The 19,223-nt window shown below is 46.5% G+C and overlaps 1 protein-coding gene across 1 annotated transcript in view; it reads right to left on the bottom strand.

Annotated features, from left to right (window-relative positions):
• The window catches only part of LOC104657280 (supervillin), a 97,727-nt gene that overhangs the window by 5,128 nt on the left and 73,376 nt on the right, over positions 1 to 19,223 (bottom strand). Inside the window, 10 exon segments of the mRNA XM_030940165.1 lie at positions 26 to 167; positions 2,433 to 2,588; positions 7,487 to 7,763; positions 8,512 to 8,656; positions 11,938 to 12,113; positions 13,659 to 13,804; positions 13,933 to 14,080; positions 14,687 to 14,823; positions 16,129 to 16,284; positions 18,220 to 18,392. Of these exon segments, the coding sequence (XP_030796025.1) occupies positions 26 to 167; positions 2,433 to 2,588; positions 7,487 to 7,763; positions 8,512 to 8,656; positions 11,938 to 12,113; positions 13,659 to 13,804; positions 13,933 to 14,080; positions 14,687 to 14,823; positions 16,129 to 16,284; positions 18,220 to 18,392 (1,656 nt within the window).

Genomic DNA, 19,223 nt, shown 5'->3' with positions numbered 1-19,223 from the left:
GGGAGCTGCTGGCGAGGCCTCTTCTTTGCAGTACTGGAGTACGGTCTCCATCGTGCTCTTCCGGTCGGAGGCAGGGCAGATGCGGGCAGAACCAGTGATCTTGTTCTCGATGGGCCACCAGCCTTGCCAGAGGTACACCTCGTGGTGGTTGTCAACAAGGAAAAGCGCTGTGAGGGCAGGGACAGACCCTGACCATCAGGAGCTCCTTCACAGACACTTCCAGCTCACTCCTCCCCAAACCTAGTGGATGCTATTCCTCCCCGCTGCTGTGTCATGGGGGAAACCCCCTTGGCCGTCAAACCAGGGGCAAAGGGGCAAACAGAAACCCAGGACACCCCAGCCCTTTGAAAGGTCAACTGGGAGAAGCCTCTAGACAGAGAGAGGTGGCGTCAAGGTGTTGGTCTCTTTCATTCCTCGTCCTCCAGGTCCTCCTCCCTTTGCCCCAGCTCAAGCCCCTGGCCCTTCTGGATACTGGCAGGACTGTGCTAAGAGTGGAAGGGATAATGCATGTGCCACTCAAGGGGCTGTTAGCACCACGTATCTCCAAAGAGCACAATCAACACTGGAGCACACATCTCACGGCAGACAGGTCAGAGGCGTTCCTGCCCTGCGCGCGACTGCTTAGCAGTGAGGTGAGCTCATGGTTCTCTTACAGAGAAATGGGCTTTAAACATCAAAACTGTGGCCAGGAGTGGTGGCTCATGCTGGTAATCCCAGTGCTTTGGGAGGCTGAGGAAGAAGGACTGTTTGAGCCCAGGAGTTGAAGACCAGCCTGGGCAACATGGTGAGACCGTACCTCTACAAAAAGAAAAAAAAAAAAAATGCCAGGCATGGTACATGCCTATAGTCCCAGTTACTCAGGGGCTGAAGTGGGAGGATCACTTGAGTCCAGGAGTTCGAGGCTGCAGTGAGTCATGACTGTGTCACTGTACTCCAGCCTGCATGACAAAGTGAGATGCTATTTCTAAAAAATAAAATAAAATGGCTGGGCGCAGTGGCTCACGCATGTAATCCCAGCACTTTGGGAGGCCGAGGCAGGCGGATCATGAGGTCAGGAGATTGAGACCATCCTGGCCAACATGGTGAAACCTCATCTCTATTAAAAATACAAAAAATTAGCCGGGCATTGTGGCGGGCACCTGTAATCCCAGCTACTTGGGAGGCTGAGGCAGGAGAATGGTGTGAACGCGGGAGGTGTAGGTTGCAGTGAGCCGAGATTGCGCCACTGCACTCCAGCCTGGGCGACAGAGTGAGACTCCATCTCAAAAATAAATAAATAAATAATAAATAATAAATAAAATAAAATACAAAATAAAATGAAATAAATTGAAAATAAAAATTGTTCTACTGCCTTTTCCTCCTCACTTTTTCTCCTCCTCAAATTGTCAGCCTGACTCTTACTCCACGTGGCAAAACGCCTCTCACTGTTGCTGGTCGGCTCACCATGTGTCCTTTCCTGGCATGTGTTTCAGGATTCTGTGAAAGCCACACTTTAAAAGCCCAGTGGAGGTTGATAACCCGCCCTGAGCCCCAGGATGAAGGGCGTGGGCACAGCCTCTCTTTGTGATGGCTAAGATTTTCCAAGCATGACATGTGCACTGGTCAAACTTCCAGTGGTGCCCTGGGCTCTCAGTGCAAGGTGAGGTCCCTGGCTGCAGCTCCAGGCTCTTGTAATGTGAGAAGCAACAAATACAAACTGGAAAGCAGCTGACCTTGGCTTCACTGGAGGGTGGGCAGGAGGGGCTGTCAAGCCCAGTCTCTTGTGACTTTCCCAACCAGAATGAGGGCACAGAGGTTTTTGTCTTGAGGTGGTGGCCTTGTGGAAACAGCCCTGACCTTGGGATCAGAAGACCTGGGCTGGAGTCTTGCCTCTGCTGTGGAGACTTGGTATGGCAGACCCTGTTCACTGGCTAACGTAGCCGATACCTCAACACCCTTCTCCCCCGCCATTTGCTTTCCTAGGCTCCCTTGCAGCTGGGGTTGGCCATGTGACAAGCTCTGCCCAATGGGATATAAGCAGAAGTCTGCTGGGGGTTTCTGGGAAAACGTCTTTTTTATCTGATTAAAGAGAGAGATGTGGCTATTAATTCCCTTTTTTCCTCCACCCTTCTTTCTCTTTCTGTCTTGAATGTAAACATGATGGCTGGAGCAATGGCAGTCGACCAGTGACCATGCAGCAACAAGACTGAGAGCAAGGCTGGGAGAAGAGCAGACACGCCAGGCCTGCCGCTGTGGTGCTCAACCTGTTCTTAGCTGACGTCTTTGGGTGGGTTAAGTAACTGAGCCTTGTTCCTTATGCTATAATGTGTGGCTGATTTCACCCTCCTTCCTTTTGGTTTAGGGGTGAGGATAAGCCTATGTTCTGGGTGTGCAGAAGCACATGGAAGGTGTGTCTTCTGCTGCTCAGCATAGCTGCCGCCTGCAAGCAGTGCCCGACTGGGGCACACTGCACAGATCTTCCTGCAGGAAGGGCATGGAACTGACCACAGAAGGGGCTTGGGCAAAATACACAAACTCCGTGGCCGCAAAATCCCCAGAGGAGCTGCAGAGGATGAACAGGTGGGGTGCGAAGTTAAAACTTCCAGGATCTTTGAAAGAAAAGAGAACAAAGCTAAAGTTACCGTATGAATTAAAGTAAATTCCAGATGAAGAATGAATGTAAAATATGAAATAATTCAAAGCATTGTGGAAACGGGTAGAATTTATCTGAGCTTCGAGGTGGAGAAGACCTGTTAAATTGTAATAGTAAAAGAACTGGCCAGGTGCGGTGGCTCATGCCTGTAATCCCAGCACTTTGGGAGGCCGAGGTGGGCTGATCATTTGAGGCCAGGAGTTTGAGACCAGCCTGGCCAACATAGTGAAACCTGCCTCTGCTAAAAATACAAAAATTAGCTGGGCATGGTGGCACATGCCTGTAATCCCAGCTATTCAAGAGGCTGAGAATCGCTTGAACCCAGGAGGTGGAGGCTGCAGTGAGCCAAGATCGCACCACTGCACTCCAGCTTGGGCAACAGAGTGAGACTCTGTAACAAAACAAACAAACAAGCAAACAAACAAAAAAGACTGGAGTCTCTGCTTCTATATCACCTCAATTTTTCCTACCTTCAATCCCATTTCCAACATTACAACTGTATTGGGGTTTGAAAGGAAGAAGAAAACTCATTTAAGTTCCTAAAAGTTCAGGGGTCATATTTACTTGATTTTTTCAGCCATTTCTTTGGCAAAGTATCTGTAACATAGGTTCCATAAATGATTCTAATAATTTCTTAAAGTATTTTCACTAAAAATGGCCTTTCCTACCATCCACTGTAGATCTGAACTGGCTAAGTTTGTATGTTTTTGAGAGGGCAAAATAAAATAGGAACCATCAATGACTACATTATAAATACCTAAAATTAATTTGGAAGCCACTCAACTGAAATTTCTGCTAACTTAGCAAAAAATTTTGCCTTTGATTAGCAATCCTGTTCCTCAAAGTAGTGAAAATTTGTTGCACCAACTAGATTACTGGGGAAAGGCATGTTTCAAATAGATCATAACAGTTTATAAAGACCTAGACATTTTTAGCACTCAAATACATTGTGTAAATACACATTTACACTTAAATAACCAATATCATGTCCTAACATTCTAAATAGACTTGACAGTATATATCCAAAATACAATTGTATCTCTTTTTGAAAGTATTTTTATTTTAGAGACAGGGTTTTGCTCTGCTGCTCAGGCTGGAGTGTAGTGGTATAACCATAGCTCACTGCAGCCTTGAACTCCTGGGCTCAAGGGATCCTCCTGGCTCAGCCTCCCAAAGCCCTGGGACTACAGGCAGATGCCACTATACTGGGCTGATTTTTTTATTTTTCGTACAGATGGGGTTTTACTATGCTGCCCAGAGTAGTCGTGAACACCTGGCCTTAAGTGATCCTCCCACCTCAGCTTCCCAAAACTCAGGGATTACAGGTGCAAGCCTAGACTTCTATTTCTTTAAAGAGATTTTACAAAATGGCCATTTCACTAATTTTCGTTAAGAGTTTTTCTTCATGTATTGACATGTAGTCCAATATACAAATTCATTTTTCATATGTGTATTCATTTTTAATTTTAGCAATGTAAAGATTAAACTTTTAGTGGGAAGAACTTATGGGGCCATTCTTTTCCTTTTCTTTTTCTTTTCTTTTTTTTTTTTTTTGTATTTTTAGTAGAGATGGGGTTTCACCGTGTTAGCTGGGATGGTCTCGACTTCCTGACCTCTTGATCCGGAGTCATTCTTTTCACAGCCTTGATCAGTTGCCTAATTTAAAGTGTAATACAAAAATTAACGGGGCGTGGTGGCAGGCGCCTGTAATCCCAGCTACTCTGGAGGCCAAGGCAGGGAGAATTGCTTGAACCCAGGAGAGAGAGGTTGCAGTGAGCCAAGGTTGCGCCACTGCACTCCAGCCTGGGCAACAGAGCGAGACTCTGTCTCAAAATAAATAAATAGGGCCTGGTGCAATGGCTCATGCCTGTAATCCCAGCACTTTGGGAGGCCAAGGCAGATGGATCACGAGGTCAGGAGATTGAGACCATCCTAGCTAACACGGTGAAATCCCGCTTCTCTAAAAATACAAAAAATTAGCCGGGCATGGTGGCGGATGCTTATAGTCCCAGCTACTTGGGAGGCTGAGGCAGGAGAATGGTGTGAACCTGGTAGACGGAGCTTGCAGTGAGCCGAGATTGCACCACTGCACTCCAGCCTGGGTGACAGAGCGAGAGCGAGACTGTCTCTAAATAAGTAAATAAATAAATAAATAGATAAATAAATAGATAAATAGATAAATAAAGTGTGGACATATTATGCCATCAAAGCAGTTTCAAGAATAAGTTTGGTACCAATAGTGCTATTTAGGAATAACAGAAAACAGAGGTGTGAAGACTGCTCATGGTTAAGTATCCTTGCCCCAGAGCCACCTATTTATAGAAATTAAACCCCTGTCATGCCCTGGAGAAGCCTGGCTCAGCATCCCTGGGCACCTTGAGCAGCTGTCCCCTGACCCTGCTGGAGTGCGAGCAACCCTACCCTGCAGGCGCTGGGCCAGGACATTGACCCCAGCAGGCCGGCCAGCATCAGCCAAGCAGAGGCTGTACCACCTGTGCAGCTGCTGCTTTTTGCTGACCCTCTCCCAGAAGTGCTCCCTGAGCTCTGACTCAGTCCTGTTTGCAGGTGTGCTGACCCTCTCCCAGAAGTGCTGCCTGAGCTCTGACTCGGTCCTGTTTGCAGGTGTGCTGACCCTCTCCCAGAAGTGCTGCCTGAGCTCTGACTCGGTCCTGTTTGCAGGTGTGCTGACCCTCTCCCAGAAGTGCTGCCTGAGCTCTGACTCGGTCCTGTTTGCAGTTGTGCTGACCCTCTCCCAGCAGTGCTCCCTGAGCTCTGACTCGGTCCTGTTTGCAGGTGTGGCTCTTGTGGGCACAAGTGATAGAGGAGCCGGAGGAGTGACACCAAGGGGCCAGAGCTTTCGCGTTGGCTACAGAGTGACTGCAAGTGCCATCGGGCTGTGCTTCTGCTGCTGGAGGGATGGTCTGGAATCTGAACATTCTCTGCTCTATCCTAATTCTCCAAAGCTGGACTTTTCCAAAGTTGTAAGTCTGCTGGAAAGAAACAAAAAAAGGAAGGAAGGAAAAAAGGAAGGAAGGAAGGGAGGAAAGAAGGGAGGGAGGGAGGGGAAAGGAAAGAAAGACAAAGAAAGAAGGAAAGAAAGAAGAAAGAAAGAGAGAAAGAAAGAAAGGAGAGAGGAGGGAGGGAGGGAGAAAGAGACAGAGGGAGAGAGGGAGTGAGGGAGAGAAGGAGGGAGGGAAGAAAGGAAGAAAAGAAGGAAAGAAATGAAGAAAGTAAGTGCCTGGACAACATAGTGAGACACTGTCAAGGAAGGGAAAGGGAGGGGAGGGGAGTGGGAGGGAAGGGAGTCCCTCCCACTGGGGGTCCTTTTCTGACACCCCACTACTCCCTGGAAGGAGAGGCTGAAGCTGCTTGAGCCCTGGAAGATCCCATTCCTGCTGTTTAAGAAGCTCCTGAAGTTTGATGTGTTCAGCGGCCCAACTTCAAGCCGCCTTGCTGCTGGTTCAAGCCTGACCTGCTCCACAGTCTGGTGACTGGGCTCTTCGGCCCATCCTTGTAACCAAACTCATGGCTCCCCACATCCTGTGCTGGAGCCCCACTCTGACTCCCTGCCTGCAGAGTGGGTTAACAGCACAGTCGGGTTTGAAAAGAGGCTGGCCTGGATGTGAGTGTCCGGCTCTGCTCCCTGCTAGCTGTGTGGCTTCAGGCAGGTTCCCTGATCTTATGGTCCTATTCCTCATCTGAGAAATTAGCACCACAACAGAACAAGTCTCAGGGAGCCCAGGAGGCACTCAGCTAGAGGCAGGATAAAGCCCCCAGCATCGTGCCCTGAAGGGGCAGGGGGACCTCTGGGCCACAGCCGGCTCTGCAGAGCACACAGCCCCACTGGCTGTGCTCAGTGAGACCCGCCTGCTGGGTGTTCCTGCACTTGCTTTATTTTACATCATGGATAACTGTCTTGGAGACAGGGTCTGAAATAGTTACTTGGTTCCTACAAAAAGTGTCTTCTGTAGAGTAGGTGCTCAGGAAATGGTGTCAGTTGATGAACAGATGCATTTTATATAAACCAGGAAAGAAATCACGTGGTTCTGAGCCTGCAGTTTTCTGAAGCAAACAGCTGCCTGTGCTTCCTGTGGCCCCAGGGGCAGGTGCACCTGCACAGCAAGGAGGCTGTAAAGAGGCGAAAAAACTCTCTTCTGAGTTGAAATCACAGACCTGTGACCTGCATGCTAAGTGGGAAGGGGTGAGGAGCGCTGTGGGAAAGGCTCCTCCTTGGCAAGGAAAGGGGTGATTTCTCCAGAGCATCCAGGTCAGTGTTTTGCAATGCGGTATGTCACCATCAGGAACCGAGGAGAGTTTAGACTCTGCATTTACTATACCAGACCCACAAAGCACCACACGTGCTCTCAGTCTCGGGAGAAACAGCCTCTTTCACTTTTCAAATCAATCTTCCGTGCGTGTATTTACTATAATGTTACAGCCCATTTGGTTCCAGCTTTAAATCACGAAGATATGCTGTACTCAACGACTTTAATTGAAGCAGCACACGGCCACATGGGAAATATCATTTAGAGGCCATCATTTAGAGCTTTTCTGTTTCCCAGAAAAGCTCTGGGGACAGGGGCAGGAGAGAGAGAGAGGGAGCCGAGAAGACTTGATGTGCAAGTTCAATTTCTACAGGTGAACACCAGCGGCCTCGGCAATGCTAGGTTGTTAGGAATTCGGCCTTCTTTTCATCTCTGTGGTTTACTAAGTGGCTCTCAGAGGCGCATGACTGCAGTGCCCCACTGCACATACCCAGTGGGGAGCACAACAGGACTCATCGGGGAAGCTGGCTCCTGCAGGGCTGCTGGGCCGGCCTCTTTCAGCTGGAAAAAGCCATGAGTGTTCACTAACCTGCTGTGCTCACCATGAACTTCCACTTGACCACATAGGCATCCCCCTCGTGGAACTGCCCAATGCTCTGTTTGGGGAGCCTGCTATAGTCGAATTCTAGGATGTGCCAGACATCCACGGAGATGCTGGTGATCTCAAACTGCCTCCTGTCATGTCCTTCCACCAGGCCATAGCCACGGCCGACGTTCACCCCGTCCAGGATGGTGCCTGCTGTCGTCTGGGGCATGGACACCATCCGTGTCACATCGTACGGCTTGACATCAGCCCTGAGGTCTTCCTATAGGGGAACATGAAGACATCGGTTCAGTTGCCTGTTTCCACAGCCACTCCTTGTCACACTCAATGCTGCTTCAGCTGTTCATGGGACAGCATAAAAATACAGCTTCCATACTCTGTCTCAGGATGTTTAAGTGCAATCAGGGAAAGGCTGCATTTCCAGAAAGACTCTGGGAGGTCTGAACACCCATTGCCACATTGGTGGTGTGGCATCATGGGATGCCTGAAAACAGGTGCAAACCAGACTCTTCACCTCCCGGAGTCAGATTAGAATTGGAGGCCTGTCTGCTGTTCTACCAGTGAATCCTGGGAAGGCCTCTTAGCTTTAAGGGTGTGTGTGTGTGTGTCCATGTTTTTTTTGTTTTAATTAAAAAAGTATTTTAGTTGACACATGATTATGGGTATGATTTGATGTGTTGATACATGCATCTGTTTTATGGGGAAGGGGATGTGGGAAGGAGACGGGAGAGGGAGGATAGGGAGATGTTGGCCAATGGGTACAAAATGACAATCAGAGAGGAAGAATGAGTTCTGGTTTTCTCCTGCACAGTGGGCTGACTGTTTTCCAATACTGTATTGCATATCTCAAAAGAGCTAGAAGAGAAGATTTGAATGTTCTCACCTCAAACAAATGATACATCTGAGGTGATGACCTCGCAAACTATCCTGATTTGATCATTTTACATCAAGGCCACTTTTGTTGGGACCCGAACCAAGCCCTGAGGTTTGAGACTTGGTCACCAGAATACCTTGTGCTGGGCAAGTTCCCTGGGGTTCTTCTCATTCTCTCTCTTCAGTTCTGTCCAATCCAGAAACTTCTCTTTGAACAAAATTGTTTCATTGTGTTCAGTAAGTCTCCCAAATAGCGCCCAGTCGGGCCGCCCCTGTCCTTTTCTGCAGGGTGGGGGTGGGGGTTGGGAGAACAGACAGGAAAAGAACCAAGATTAAGCTAAGCTTAAACAAAGGAATCTAAAACACATGTGGCTACTGGAAAAAATCTCAAAGCATGTAAGTGGTGTATAGAACAAATGGTTTATTTTCCTGCATTTTACCAAATAATGACATTTTGTTATTTTAGTCTGAAGTCTTGCAAAGCTTTGTGTCCATGGAGTTTTTGATGTGCCTAAATGTGACATGAACCATGTCAGGACTAGACTTTTCTTACAATCAAGCAAGTCTTTTTTTTTTTTTTTTTTTTTTTTTTTTTTGAGATAAGGTCTTGCTGTGTTGCCCAGGTTGAAGTGCAATTGCACAATCACAGTTCCCTGCAGCGTCAAACTCCTGGGCTGCCATGATCCTCCTGCTTCAGCCTTGCAAATAGCTGGAACTACAGATGTGTGCCACCATGCTTGGCTGATTTTTTAATAGAGACCAGGTCTCATTATGTTGCCCAGGCTGTCTTGCACTTCTGGCTTCAAGCGATCCTCCTGCCTCAGCCTCCCAGAGTGCTGGGACTACAGGTGTGGGCCACTGTGCCTGGCCACATTCTAGCAAATTCTTGTCTTTGGAATGCCCTCGGGGTGGCACACTGGGTGGAGATTTCGGCAATGGCAGGAGCTGCGGGCAAACCTCACTTGTCATCTACTCTATGCCACCCGGTTACCTGCAAATGCTCACCAAGTTTCCCTCCAATTAATTAATAGACGTAGGGAAGACGTAGCTCCCCTCCCCACAATTCTCTACTATTTTATTTCATGTTACAGCAAAGCTCTCCAGAGTACGGAGATTCTCCTGTCACTAAAATGAACACACTTTCATTTTCTTGAAGTGCCCTTTTGTGCACTTATTTCTAGGCGACTGGCCAGGGCAGCAGACAAGGAGAGCACAGAGAGATAGGAAAGAAAATGGCACAGCCCCAACTGGAGGTCATGTGTGGGCTTGAGATTTCAGAATTTGCACTGTCCCCAAGAACACAGGTAATTTAGAAAAAGGTAGAGCTGAGGGCTGGGTGTGGTAGCTTATGCCTGTAATCCCAGCAGTTTGGGAGGCTGAGGCGAGTGAATCACCTGAGGTCAGGAGTTCAAGACCAGCCTGGCCAACAGAGTGAAACCCTGTCTCTACTAAAAATAAAAAATTAGCCAGGTGTGGTGGTGGGTGCCTGTAATCCCAGCTACTCGGGTGGCTGAGGCGGGAGAATCGCTTAAACCTGGGAGGTGGAGGTTGCAGTGAGCCAAGATAGCACCATTGCATTCCAGCCTGGGCAACAAGAGTGAGACTCTGTCTCAAAAAAATAAATTAATTAATTAAAAATTAAAAAAAAGAAAGAAAAAGAAATAAAAGAAAAGAAAAGGTACAGAAGATACGTGTGCTGTGGAGGGCGTAGCCCTGGAATAATATGCATGATCTCTTATCCCTCCACATCCATCTTCGGTTGTGAATCCGGCCCGGGATGCAGCCACCCCTTAGAGCAATCCGCCCTGCGGCTCATGCCCTGCTGTGCTATGGCCTCAGTGGCTTCCTGCTTGGTCAAGACCACACCTGCTGATATCACAGCTGAGGCACATCAAAAAGGCTGCCTGATTCAAAGAAAGCTGCCGGTAAATCATAGAACACGGACACTTCCACCTTGTGCTCTTGTGGGACTTTGGGAATCAAACATAAGCACCTATGGAAAATGCATGGCGGTCTTGAAAGGCTGTGGTCTTTATCAGAAAATATCTGAATGACGGTCTGTTATGTCAGTCCTACTCTGCAGGCTTGCTAAGACGATGACTGAAAGGGCTCTTGGCTTCTGCTTTAGAATCTGTCGTTTATGTTTTGAAGCGTTGTGAGCAAGCCACGTGGCAGATTGCAGGGTGAGGGGGACGAACCTGGGCCAGGAGCCAGATGTGTTTCTCTACCCCCTTCCCTGACTTACAGCTGGAACTGGGCTCAGTGGTTTCAGCCTCATTTGCTAAGAAGGGCGGGGTGTGTAATCCTGGCTGCATCTTAAAATCCCTGGGAGCTTTTAAGACACATTGACACATAAGTTCTAACTCACGTGAATCGAAAACACATCTCTGGGGCTGGGCTGAGCAAACGCATCTTTTTAAAGGCCCCTCAGGTGATTCTGTCTCAGAGATGTTGAAAACCAGTGGGTTAGGAGCTCCGTCATCTACTTCCAGATCTGTGATTATGCCATTATTAAATACAGTTGGCCATCACATAGATTTTATGCTTTAGCCTGGTTTTTTTCCTTTGCTATACTAAATAAAATCTTTTGAGCTGTAGTTCCAGTCCTTAAAACAACGGTTGTTACCATACTGATGTTAAACATTAGTGCATTTGCTTAACAAGGATTTTAAAACTTCTTACCACATTGACGTAATTTTAATGATTTCTATAATAATTAATAAGAAAATCAATAATTGGATTTTAAAGCAGGAACCTAGGCAGGAAAGTTGAAATTCATAGACCAGTTCAATGGAAAACATTAAAATGCAGTTGTGTGATGCCCAATATTCTATGCTGTTTGGTGGTTCATCGGTTTCAATCTATTGTAATGGCACACATAGTTAAAAAGCCTACTTTTTTTTGGTCTGGTAGTTGAAAGAACAGCAACAATCCTTTGCATGTAAGAATTCTTTTTTTCATAATCATAATTTCAGAGTTTGTATATATTCTATTGAATTGCCAAAATGACTTTAAAGAGTCCAGTACATGCAGGGAATATTAAAATTGCAATCATTATTTTAATACCTTCTTCTCCCCCTCTTCCCTTCCCCAAAGTATAAAGACAAACATCATCTGCTGCCAAATAAATCCTGGAATTTGAGGGTGATGCTGGGAAGGTATGAAATTAGAAGGAGGCATGTTGCTTTTGCACTTTCAGATCAATGGCTGAATTCCAGACCCTGGGAAGCCTTTCAGATCTGCATGTATTTGTTTCAACAATTGCTGTTCATCTGCCACAGCAGCACCTGGGACGCCGCAGGGGAACTTGCAGCTTTTCTTGCTCACTTCAAGAAATCAACTGTAACAAACCTCTTCCAGAAGACTACAGCATCCATATTTCCACAATAGTTAGATAAAAGTTAAAGAACTGTTCCTTTTGTGAATATTCACAGTCCGCTGCATATAACCGTTATGAAAACTGAACCCTATAAAGAGTGAGAGTAGAGGACTGTGGTGAGAACGGAGGGATTGAAGGGAATCAGCTCGCTCGGGGAGCCGTCCCCAGGCGGCAGCAGGAGTACCTGGGGATAAGCGGATTGCATTCTCCAGGATCCAGGGGATTGATGTCACAGTTCTCATAGTCAAAGGTTCCGTTCCATAAGTGCTTTGCCAGCTGAAATGCTACTTTTCGTTGTGCTAATGTGACTTCTTTCCCATGCCATACGTAAACCTCACTACCAAAATCAAACACCAGTACCTGGGAGAAATGGCACAAAAGAATTTGTTAACTTCAAGAACGTGCAACAGTTGAATCAGGGGCAACAGGGTCTCTGTTGACAGCGACTCAAACGAAGGAAGACAGAAATCCCAATGGGGCGACCAACGCAGACACAAAAACGCCAGGAGATCTCAGCTGGCACTGCCCCGCCAAGCCAGCCTCTGCCCTGGGGGCATGATTCCTCCTCCCAGCGTCCTAAGTGGCCAAGGTAATGTTCCCTTCTCTGAACTCTCAAACTGCTAACAACTTGTGATTCACAAGAGTTCTTTAGGTACATCATCCTGTCGACTTCCTCCCTCTCTCCCTGATTCCTCCCCCTCTCATGTGCTCATTCATTAATATATACACAGAGGCCATTTCATATATGCCAGGCACTCGTGGTCCAATGGTGTCTTCTCTCCTGTACACAATTCCAAGATCCTTAAGGGCAGGGATTAGATCATAGTGTCACATACAGGAGGGATTGATTACTAAGTGTTTGCTGAATGAATACCTGAATGTAATGCTATTTCTTATTTTCATAGTTTGTTTTACTCTTTCTCTTAGAATAGTTCTCCTTTCACTTCCAGCAATTCAAATTTTGCTTAACTCTAAACTCGGCTCAATTTCACTTTCTATTGAAAATTATTCCTGATGATTTCTTTTTCTGTGACTTTTTCTCCATGTAAATGCCCATACATATCACACAGTCAACCTTGCTCCAGATTACATTCCTTCTAATACTCTTCCACCCAATAAAACTTAAGGGCCTGTGTGTCTTCCACTTTCTCAACACTTAGAATACTTAATGGTACTGGAAATGTATGTAATTAATAAATATTTACTGGTATGATAGGACAAAAACAGCACATTAATTGAAAAATCCATAAATTATATATATATGCATCTATTATTCCTCAAACTTAAGGACTGAAAAATATTCTAGTTAATGTTTATACAAAATGTAAGAGATAGGGCTAATATTTACATTTTGCCTATGATGCTTTCAATGATCCATGCCACCTTTGAACAATATTCTGGATTCCATGTTAGCATTTAAGATGTCAGTAATGGGTTGAAATAACAAATATTCTGGCTGGGCACGGTGGCTCACACCTGTAATCCCAGCACTTTGAAAGGCTGAGGCGGGTGGATCACGAGGTCAGGAGATCGAGCCCATCCTGGCCAACATGTGAAACCCTGTCTCTACCAAAAATACAAAAATTAGCCGGGCATGGTGGCGTGTGCCTGTAGTCCCAACTACTCAGGAGGCTGAGGCAGGAGAATCGCTTGAAGCAGGGAGGCAGAGGTTGCAGTGAGCAGAAATCTCACCACTACACTCCAGCCTGGCAACAGAACAAGACTGTGTCTCGGAAAAAAAAAAAAAGAAAGAAAGAAAATCTTTTAAAAAACTGTAAATGTTATACAATGGGTACTGACACTGGCTCACCTTTATTGGGAACTTACTCTCTAGTTTATTGGGCAGCCTGTGCTGAGTGCTTTCAATGTGCTTTCTCATTGAAGGGCAAAGCCCATGGGCTGTACCTCTTTGGGTTGCAGAAGGGAGCATTTTGGAATTTCCCCCCAGTAGTTGTCATCAGGAACAAATTTGTCATCCATGAGACGGTAAATGCAGTTAGTTTCTATTATGGCTGCTTCATAGAGTTCATCTTCTTTTGGGTCTCCAGCAGCTTGGGGATAAGAACAACAGGAGGGCACCACATTTTACATTGCAAAATAGCTGGTTTAGAAGAATGAGCTAAGGGAGAAGAAAGCAGATTCAAGTCTTGTCAATCTCTGAAGTGCAATAAAGTCTTACACTGGTAACTGGTTTGGCCACCCAGAAGCTTCCAGAAGTCTTTGGCTGCATGAGTGTGTATATTAATTCCTTCTTCGATGGTTTAGATATAAGTAGCTCTACAATCAAACTTCCTCTTTGTCTGAATTAAAGCTGCAAGTTCTGAGGCCTAAGAAAGGAAAGGAATATAATTACCTGGGTAGAAAAGCCCTTGGCTAGACAGAGTGGTCCATGTCAAAACCAGAGGGAGAAACTGTGTGTGCCTGCAAGGAAAGCCTTGTGACCGTGGGTGTGGGTGGATGCTGGTTACTGGGTATTTTCAATGACCTCAAGAAAATGTAACTGAAAGACCAGGGAGTATCAATTTTTTAGAGCAACAGTTCACCATCTTCAATAGGTCACATGTGATGCTTTTAAAAAACACCATTCTTTGGGCTTTACCCCATGACAGTCTCATTCAGTAGGTCTGTGGCAGAACTTCATAGCTACCTGGGATAAAGGACTTTAAAGGGGGCCGCTTCCTTTTTTACACAGGAGTAAGAAGGAACCCAGGACCTAAACACTGGGGTGTAGGTCATAGTCCTAAAACACCCCATTTAAACACGTAATGAAGGCTTGTTTGAGAGACATTCAGGAAAAGAAATCCTACCTATCCCTTCTCACTTGAATGCAACACCTGGCGTTTGAGAAGCTTTGTGACTGACGCCAGGAAGAACACTCCACCGGTGTGTAAAGGAGACGTTAGCTAAAGTACTTTTATTTTGCAGGTACCAACTGTCGCCTTTTCCATGACGTTTGCAAACTCTCCTACCCACAGGAAGCAACAGTGGGGAGAGAGCAGGAGGAAGCAGTCCCCACTGTTGAGCGCTGAAGCTCGAGGTTCCACAAGCCTGGTCTGCACGTGTCTTCTTCCTGAACACAAGGCAGACAATCACCGTCTTTCCAGACAGAACGGGGATAGGACGCACCCCATATTGGAAGCATCTCTGCTGCAGACACTTTCACTTCTAAAGAGTCTTGTCTGCTAATAAGAGTGCCCATGGCCCAGGGTGGCAGCAGGGGGATTAGAAAGGGCATCTTGATGGCACTAGCGGCTGCCTCCATGGTTCGTGCTTTCCCAAATGTCACCGCTTCTCAGGACCATTATCAGTGTCACGTGCGTGGGTTAATGAGGGCTCCCCCTTCCAGGGAGATGAGCGCACAGGCTCCTCTCCTTTTCCTTCCTTCACTCTTCTCCAGGGGCCTTTCTCTCCCCTGGCCACCTCCTGCACCCAATTACATCTGTGGCCCAGGCAAGGGAAGTCATGCCTTCAGGAAGGGTCAGATCTTCCCCTGGGGAGTTTCCACTATGAACCCTAAGGGCCTCTTGATAGGAAGGACAGAGCCACCACCTTCTGTGGCTTTCAACACCTTCTCCTAAATATCTGTTGATTTTGAGCTTTCCACAATTACACTGATCGTGTAGTCTCTGGGTTAGGACTCAGGACAGAGATTGGTTATTTGAGCTTGTCACTGGTCTTTTTAAATACACACAATAGGACAGCAGTCATGCAGAAACATGCAGAAAACCCTCCCGGAGGGAGAGGATATTTCCTCCATTCACATCTGGAGGATTCATCCTATACAGTAGCCGCCAGGAGGCAGCCGAGTCTCCCTCCTCATGGCCCAGAGCCCCCTGGTTCGTCTTTGGAATCTCCCTCGCTAAGGACACGAAGGGCACTGGAGTGGAATGCAGGTGAGCTTCATCTGCATCCACCTTCCCTTAATTCCTTCCCCAAGCTCTGTCTTCCTTCCCGGTTCTGTACTGACTCGGGGAGGACTGGGCAGGGAGCAGAGAGCCCCTCTGATGACATAGGTCACCTCTGGTAACTGCACGGATGTTTGGCCACCACGTGGGGCATGGGGCACCAGGAGCAAAAGTTGGGATTCCGGAGTGGGGGGACCTGGGTTCGAATCCAGCTCTGCCACCCAGTAGCTGCTGGGACCCCAGACACATTCCTGCCTCTGGAAGCCATGATGGGCAGAATACTTCCTATGTCATGGGATTGGGGGAAGCTTAAGAGACAGGAGGTTGCATAGCAAGGAACACACAGTAGGTTCTCAAAAAGCGTGCGTTCCCTTCCCGGCACAGGCAATGAATTACACAGTCAGGAATCTTTATGTGACCAGACAGAAACCACGGGCCCTGAGTCACCGTGCCAGGCTGCTCTGAAATACCTTTAATCTGCAACAGCATCAGCCTCTTGTAGGGCACAGCGCTGTTGTTAGAGTTCTGTTCTGTCAGGTTGACGCTCCGCAGGCTGACATTGCTGAAGTTTTGTTTACTGGCTAAACCCGCCAGGGTGACTTCTGAGAAGCTGGAGTTGGAAGATACTGGGCGGGGTGAATAAGGAAAGACAACGCAGGAGGTTCAGTTACAGTGACAATATTTACAGTCAGAAATTATTCACAACTGACTCTACACCTTTGCCTTTTCAAGTTAATCCTGAAAGGGAAAACATAATCAAGTTTGATTAAATGTGCAATTCAGTGCTTAACCACCTTGTTAAGAATTAAATACAACATTGAAAATATAAACTGCTTGTTGACAAGTGTCACACCGCGCTGTGCAGAGGGACAAGAACTGAGTGATGATGTGGACCAGCCACTTTAGTACAAAACCAGGAGCTGGATTCACTTGTTGCAATTCCGCTGAAAGCTGTTATAAATCCTAACAACTTTTAGATGCCCGAATGTACAGATGCCAGATGACTGTTAGACAGCTTTCACCAAAACCTTTTCTATGTTAAAAAAAAAAAAAAAAAAAAAAAAGTAGACAGTCTGTAAGGGATGATTAGGTTCTAATCTTTTGCTGAAGCAAAGTGATCAACTAGACGTTATCTTGAGGTCTACTGCTCTCAGAGGTAAGATTGTATTTATAAGATGCCGGGTTTTCAGTGCAAACATCTATGGGTCAGTCAGTCATCACTAATCCAACCCATGAGCCCCCCAAAACTGGAAGCACAGGAAATGCATGTAAGATTTGTGCTAACAAACCTTTATTTCTCCAACTTATTGTTTTTAAAAATGTATATGCTGGAGAGATATTCAGAAAATTTTTTACTGGGATTATGTTTGGAGAAATATGATAATATTTGTCAATTAACTGTGGTGTTGTGATTTTGAAATATGCTTTTTTTTTTTTTTTTTTTTTTAAGAAAGAGTCTGACTGTGTCACCCAGCCTGGGGTGCAGTGCTGTGATTACAGCTTACTACAGTCTTGACTTCCCGGGCTCAAGTGATCCTCCTGCCTCTGCCTCCTGAAGTGCTGGCATTACAGGTGTGAACCACCACACCCAGCCTGAAATATACTTTCTTAGTAAACTAGTTATAATGAAAAGACTCAACCACTTCATCTAAATGCTATATTTCTAAGAAAAACATGAGGAGATAGGTTTATGAGTGTTATGGGAAAACGAAAATTATAGCAAGATTATTCCAAAAATCAAGATTATGCATGCTATCACCTTAAACCAAGAAAATCACTGTTTCAGATGATGGAACCCCACATTATTGGGCAGATGAGAGCAGTGTGGCTCAGCCTACAGTGGGAGTGAGAACCTGGAGCCCATCTCCTCGCCTCCATTCATTGCCCCCAGCCGGCTCCCTCCAGCCCACATCCCAACTCCGAGAAGCTCAGGGTCCTACCAAGAACAATTTGAAAAGCACTGGCGTATGTGTTAGTTAATAATATAAAAATCTAGGATTAGAAACCCCAGTGATTGGAGGTGTTTTACTGTAAGAGATCAAATGACTTGCTCTCGAATAAGATTAAATGAAGAATGATTGTGCTGAAGATCTACAGAGCTGAAAATGGCTGAATTACCGTACTCAGAAATATCCATCTCTTCTAACTTCCAGAAAGAAAACTCAACACAACAGGATAATTTGTAACCAGGCACGGTGGCGCGTGCCTGTAATCCCAGCACTTTGGGAGATCAAGGTGGGAGGATTGTTTGAGGCCAGCGAGTTTGAGATGAGCCTGGGAAACATGATGAGACCCCAGTCTCTTAAAAACAGAAAAAAAACCAAACCCCAGGATAATCTGAATTAAGCAGTTGAACAGGTGATACACACTGTGAGAATTTCCATGAAAAATCTTTCAAGTCTAGGTAAGCGCATGTACGTGCAAACTTACTCCCTTTTACTTCATGAGGGTCTTCTGAGCACCATTATTGGCCTTCACAAGGCAGAAAACCAAGCAATGAGTAAATCTTCAGAAGAAACCATTCTCAAGAACAGAAGCAGGGTGGGGGTTCAAATACTCACTCTTTTCTACTTTCATCTGCTTTGACTCCATGAAGGCGATGTTTAATCTCTGCTCGGTGTATTCCTGAAGGAGATCTTCTCTTGCCGCCAGCATTTTCAGGGGGTTTTTGGAGGCCTGAACCTGGCGCTTGGGTCTATCTGCCCGCTTGTGCTCGGCGACGGAAGACGTCAATCTTAGGATGGAAGCAGAGCCGCGGTCCCAGTCTGCGACACCACCACACCTGAATGACCTATAGGTCTTGGACTCCACAGGGTATTTCCTGATTTTGTTATGAGTCTTGCAACTCCTCCTCCCACCACCACTCCCCTGACATGGAGTTGTAGAATCTTAGAGATGGAAAGGGATGAAAGCCCACTGAGTTCAAATCTCAGCCACGCCTGGACGCCTCCACTCAGTCATGCCCCTTGGTCTCTGCCTGGAAGGGTGTGGAGTACTTCCGGGCAGCTCACGGCTCTGCTAGACAGCTCTGGGGGTTAGGAAGCTCTTCCCTCTCCTTACTGCACCCATGTACACATCCTAATTCTCGCTTTGGAATCATACACCCATGTCTACTTGTCTGTCTCCGGCAAGCCCCTAGGGAATTTGCAGACCACGGCTCCTTGATGTAATCCTCTTCGCTCCGACTAAACTTTCTCCCTGTGCAACAGCTTTCGGTCCCCTTACTGTCTCTCCATGACTAGCTTCCACTCAACTCACTGCCCCCCTCTGAAAAATAACCACTTTTTGGAAGAATATCTGAAATAAAATAGGCCCGCAACCATCTGTGACCACCCCACATTCTCACAACTCTGGGGTAGAAAACCAGACTCGGGGAGGTGAGCAGACCAAGTGAAGCGATCCCCCAACAGACTCCTGCTGCCACTCTCCACCTCCAGCTGCGCTGGCCTCTGTGCCCGAAAGGCCTCTTTACGTACCATGGTGTCGTATGTGTGTGTCAACATACATACATGTTTAAATTATGATATACAACTATTTAAACAGTGACATTGGGTGGGAAGATTGC

Source organism: Rhinopithecus roxellana, chromosome 11, assembly GCF_007565055.1.
Source record: "Rhinopithecus roxellana isolate Shanxi Qingling chromosome 11, ASM756505v1, whole genome shotgun sequence".
NCBI classification, from domain to species: Eukaryota; Metazoa; Chordata; class Mammalia; order Primates; family Cercopithecidae; genus Rhinopithecus; species Rhinopithecus roxellana.
Note: the sequence above shows the minus strand (reverse complement) of the source record. Positions and strands in the feature narration are given on the sequence as shown.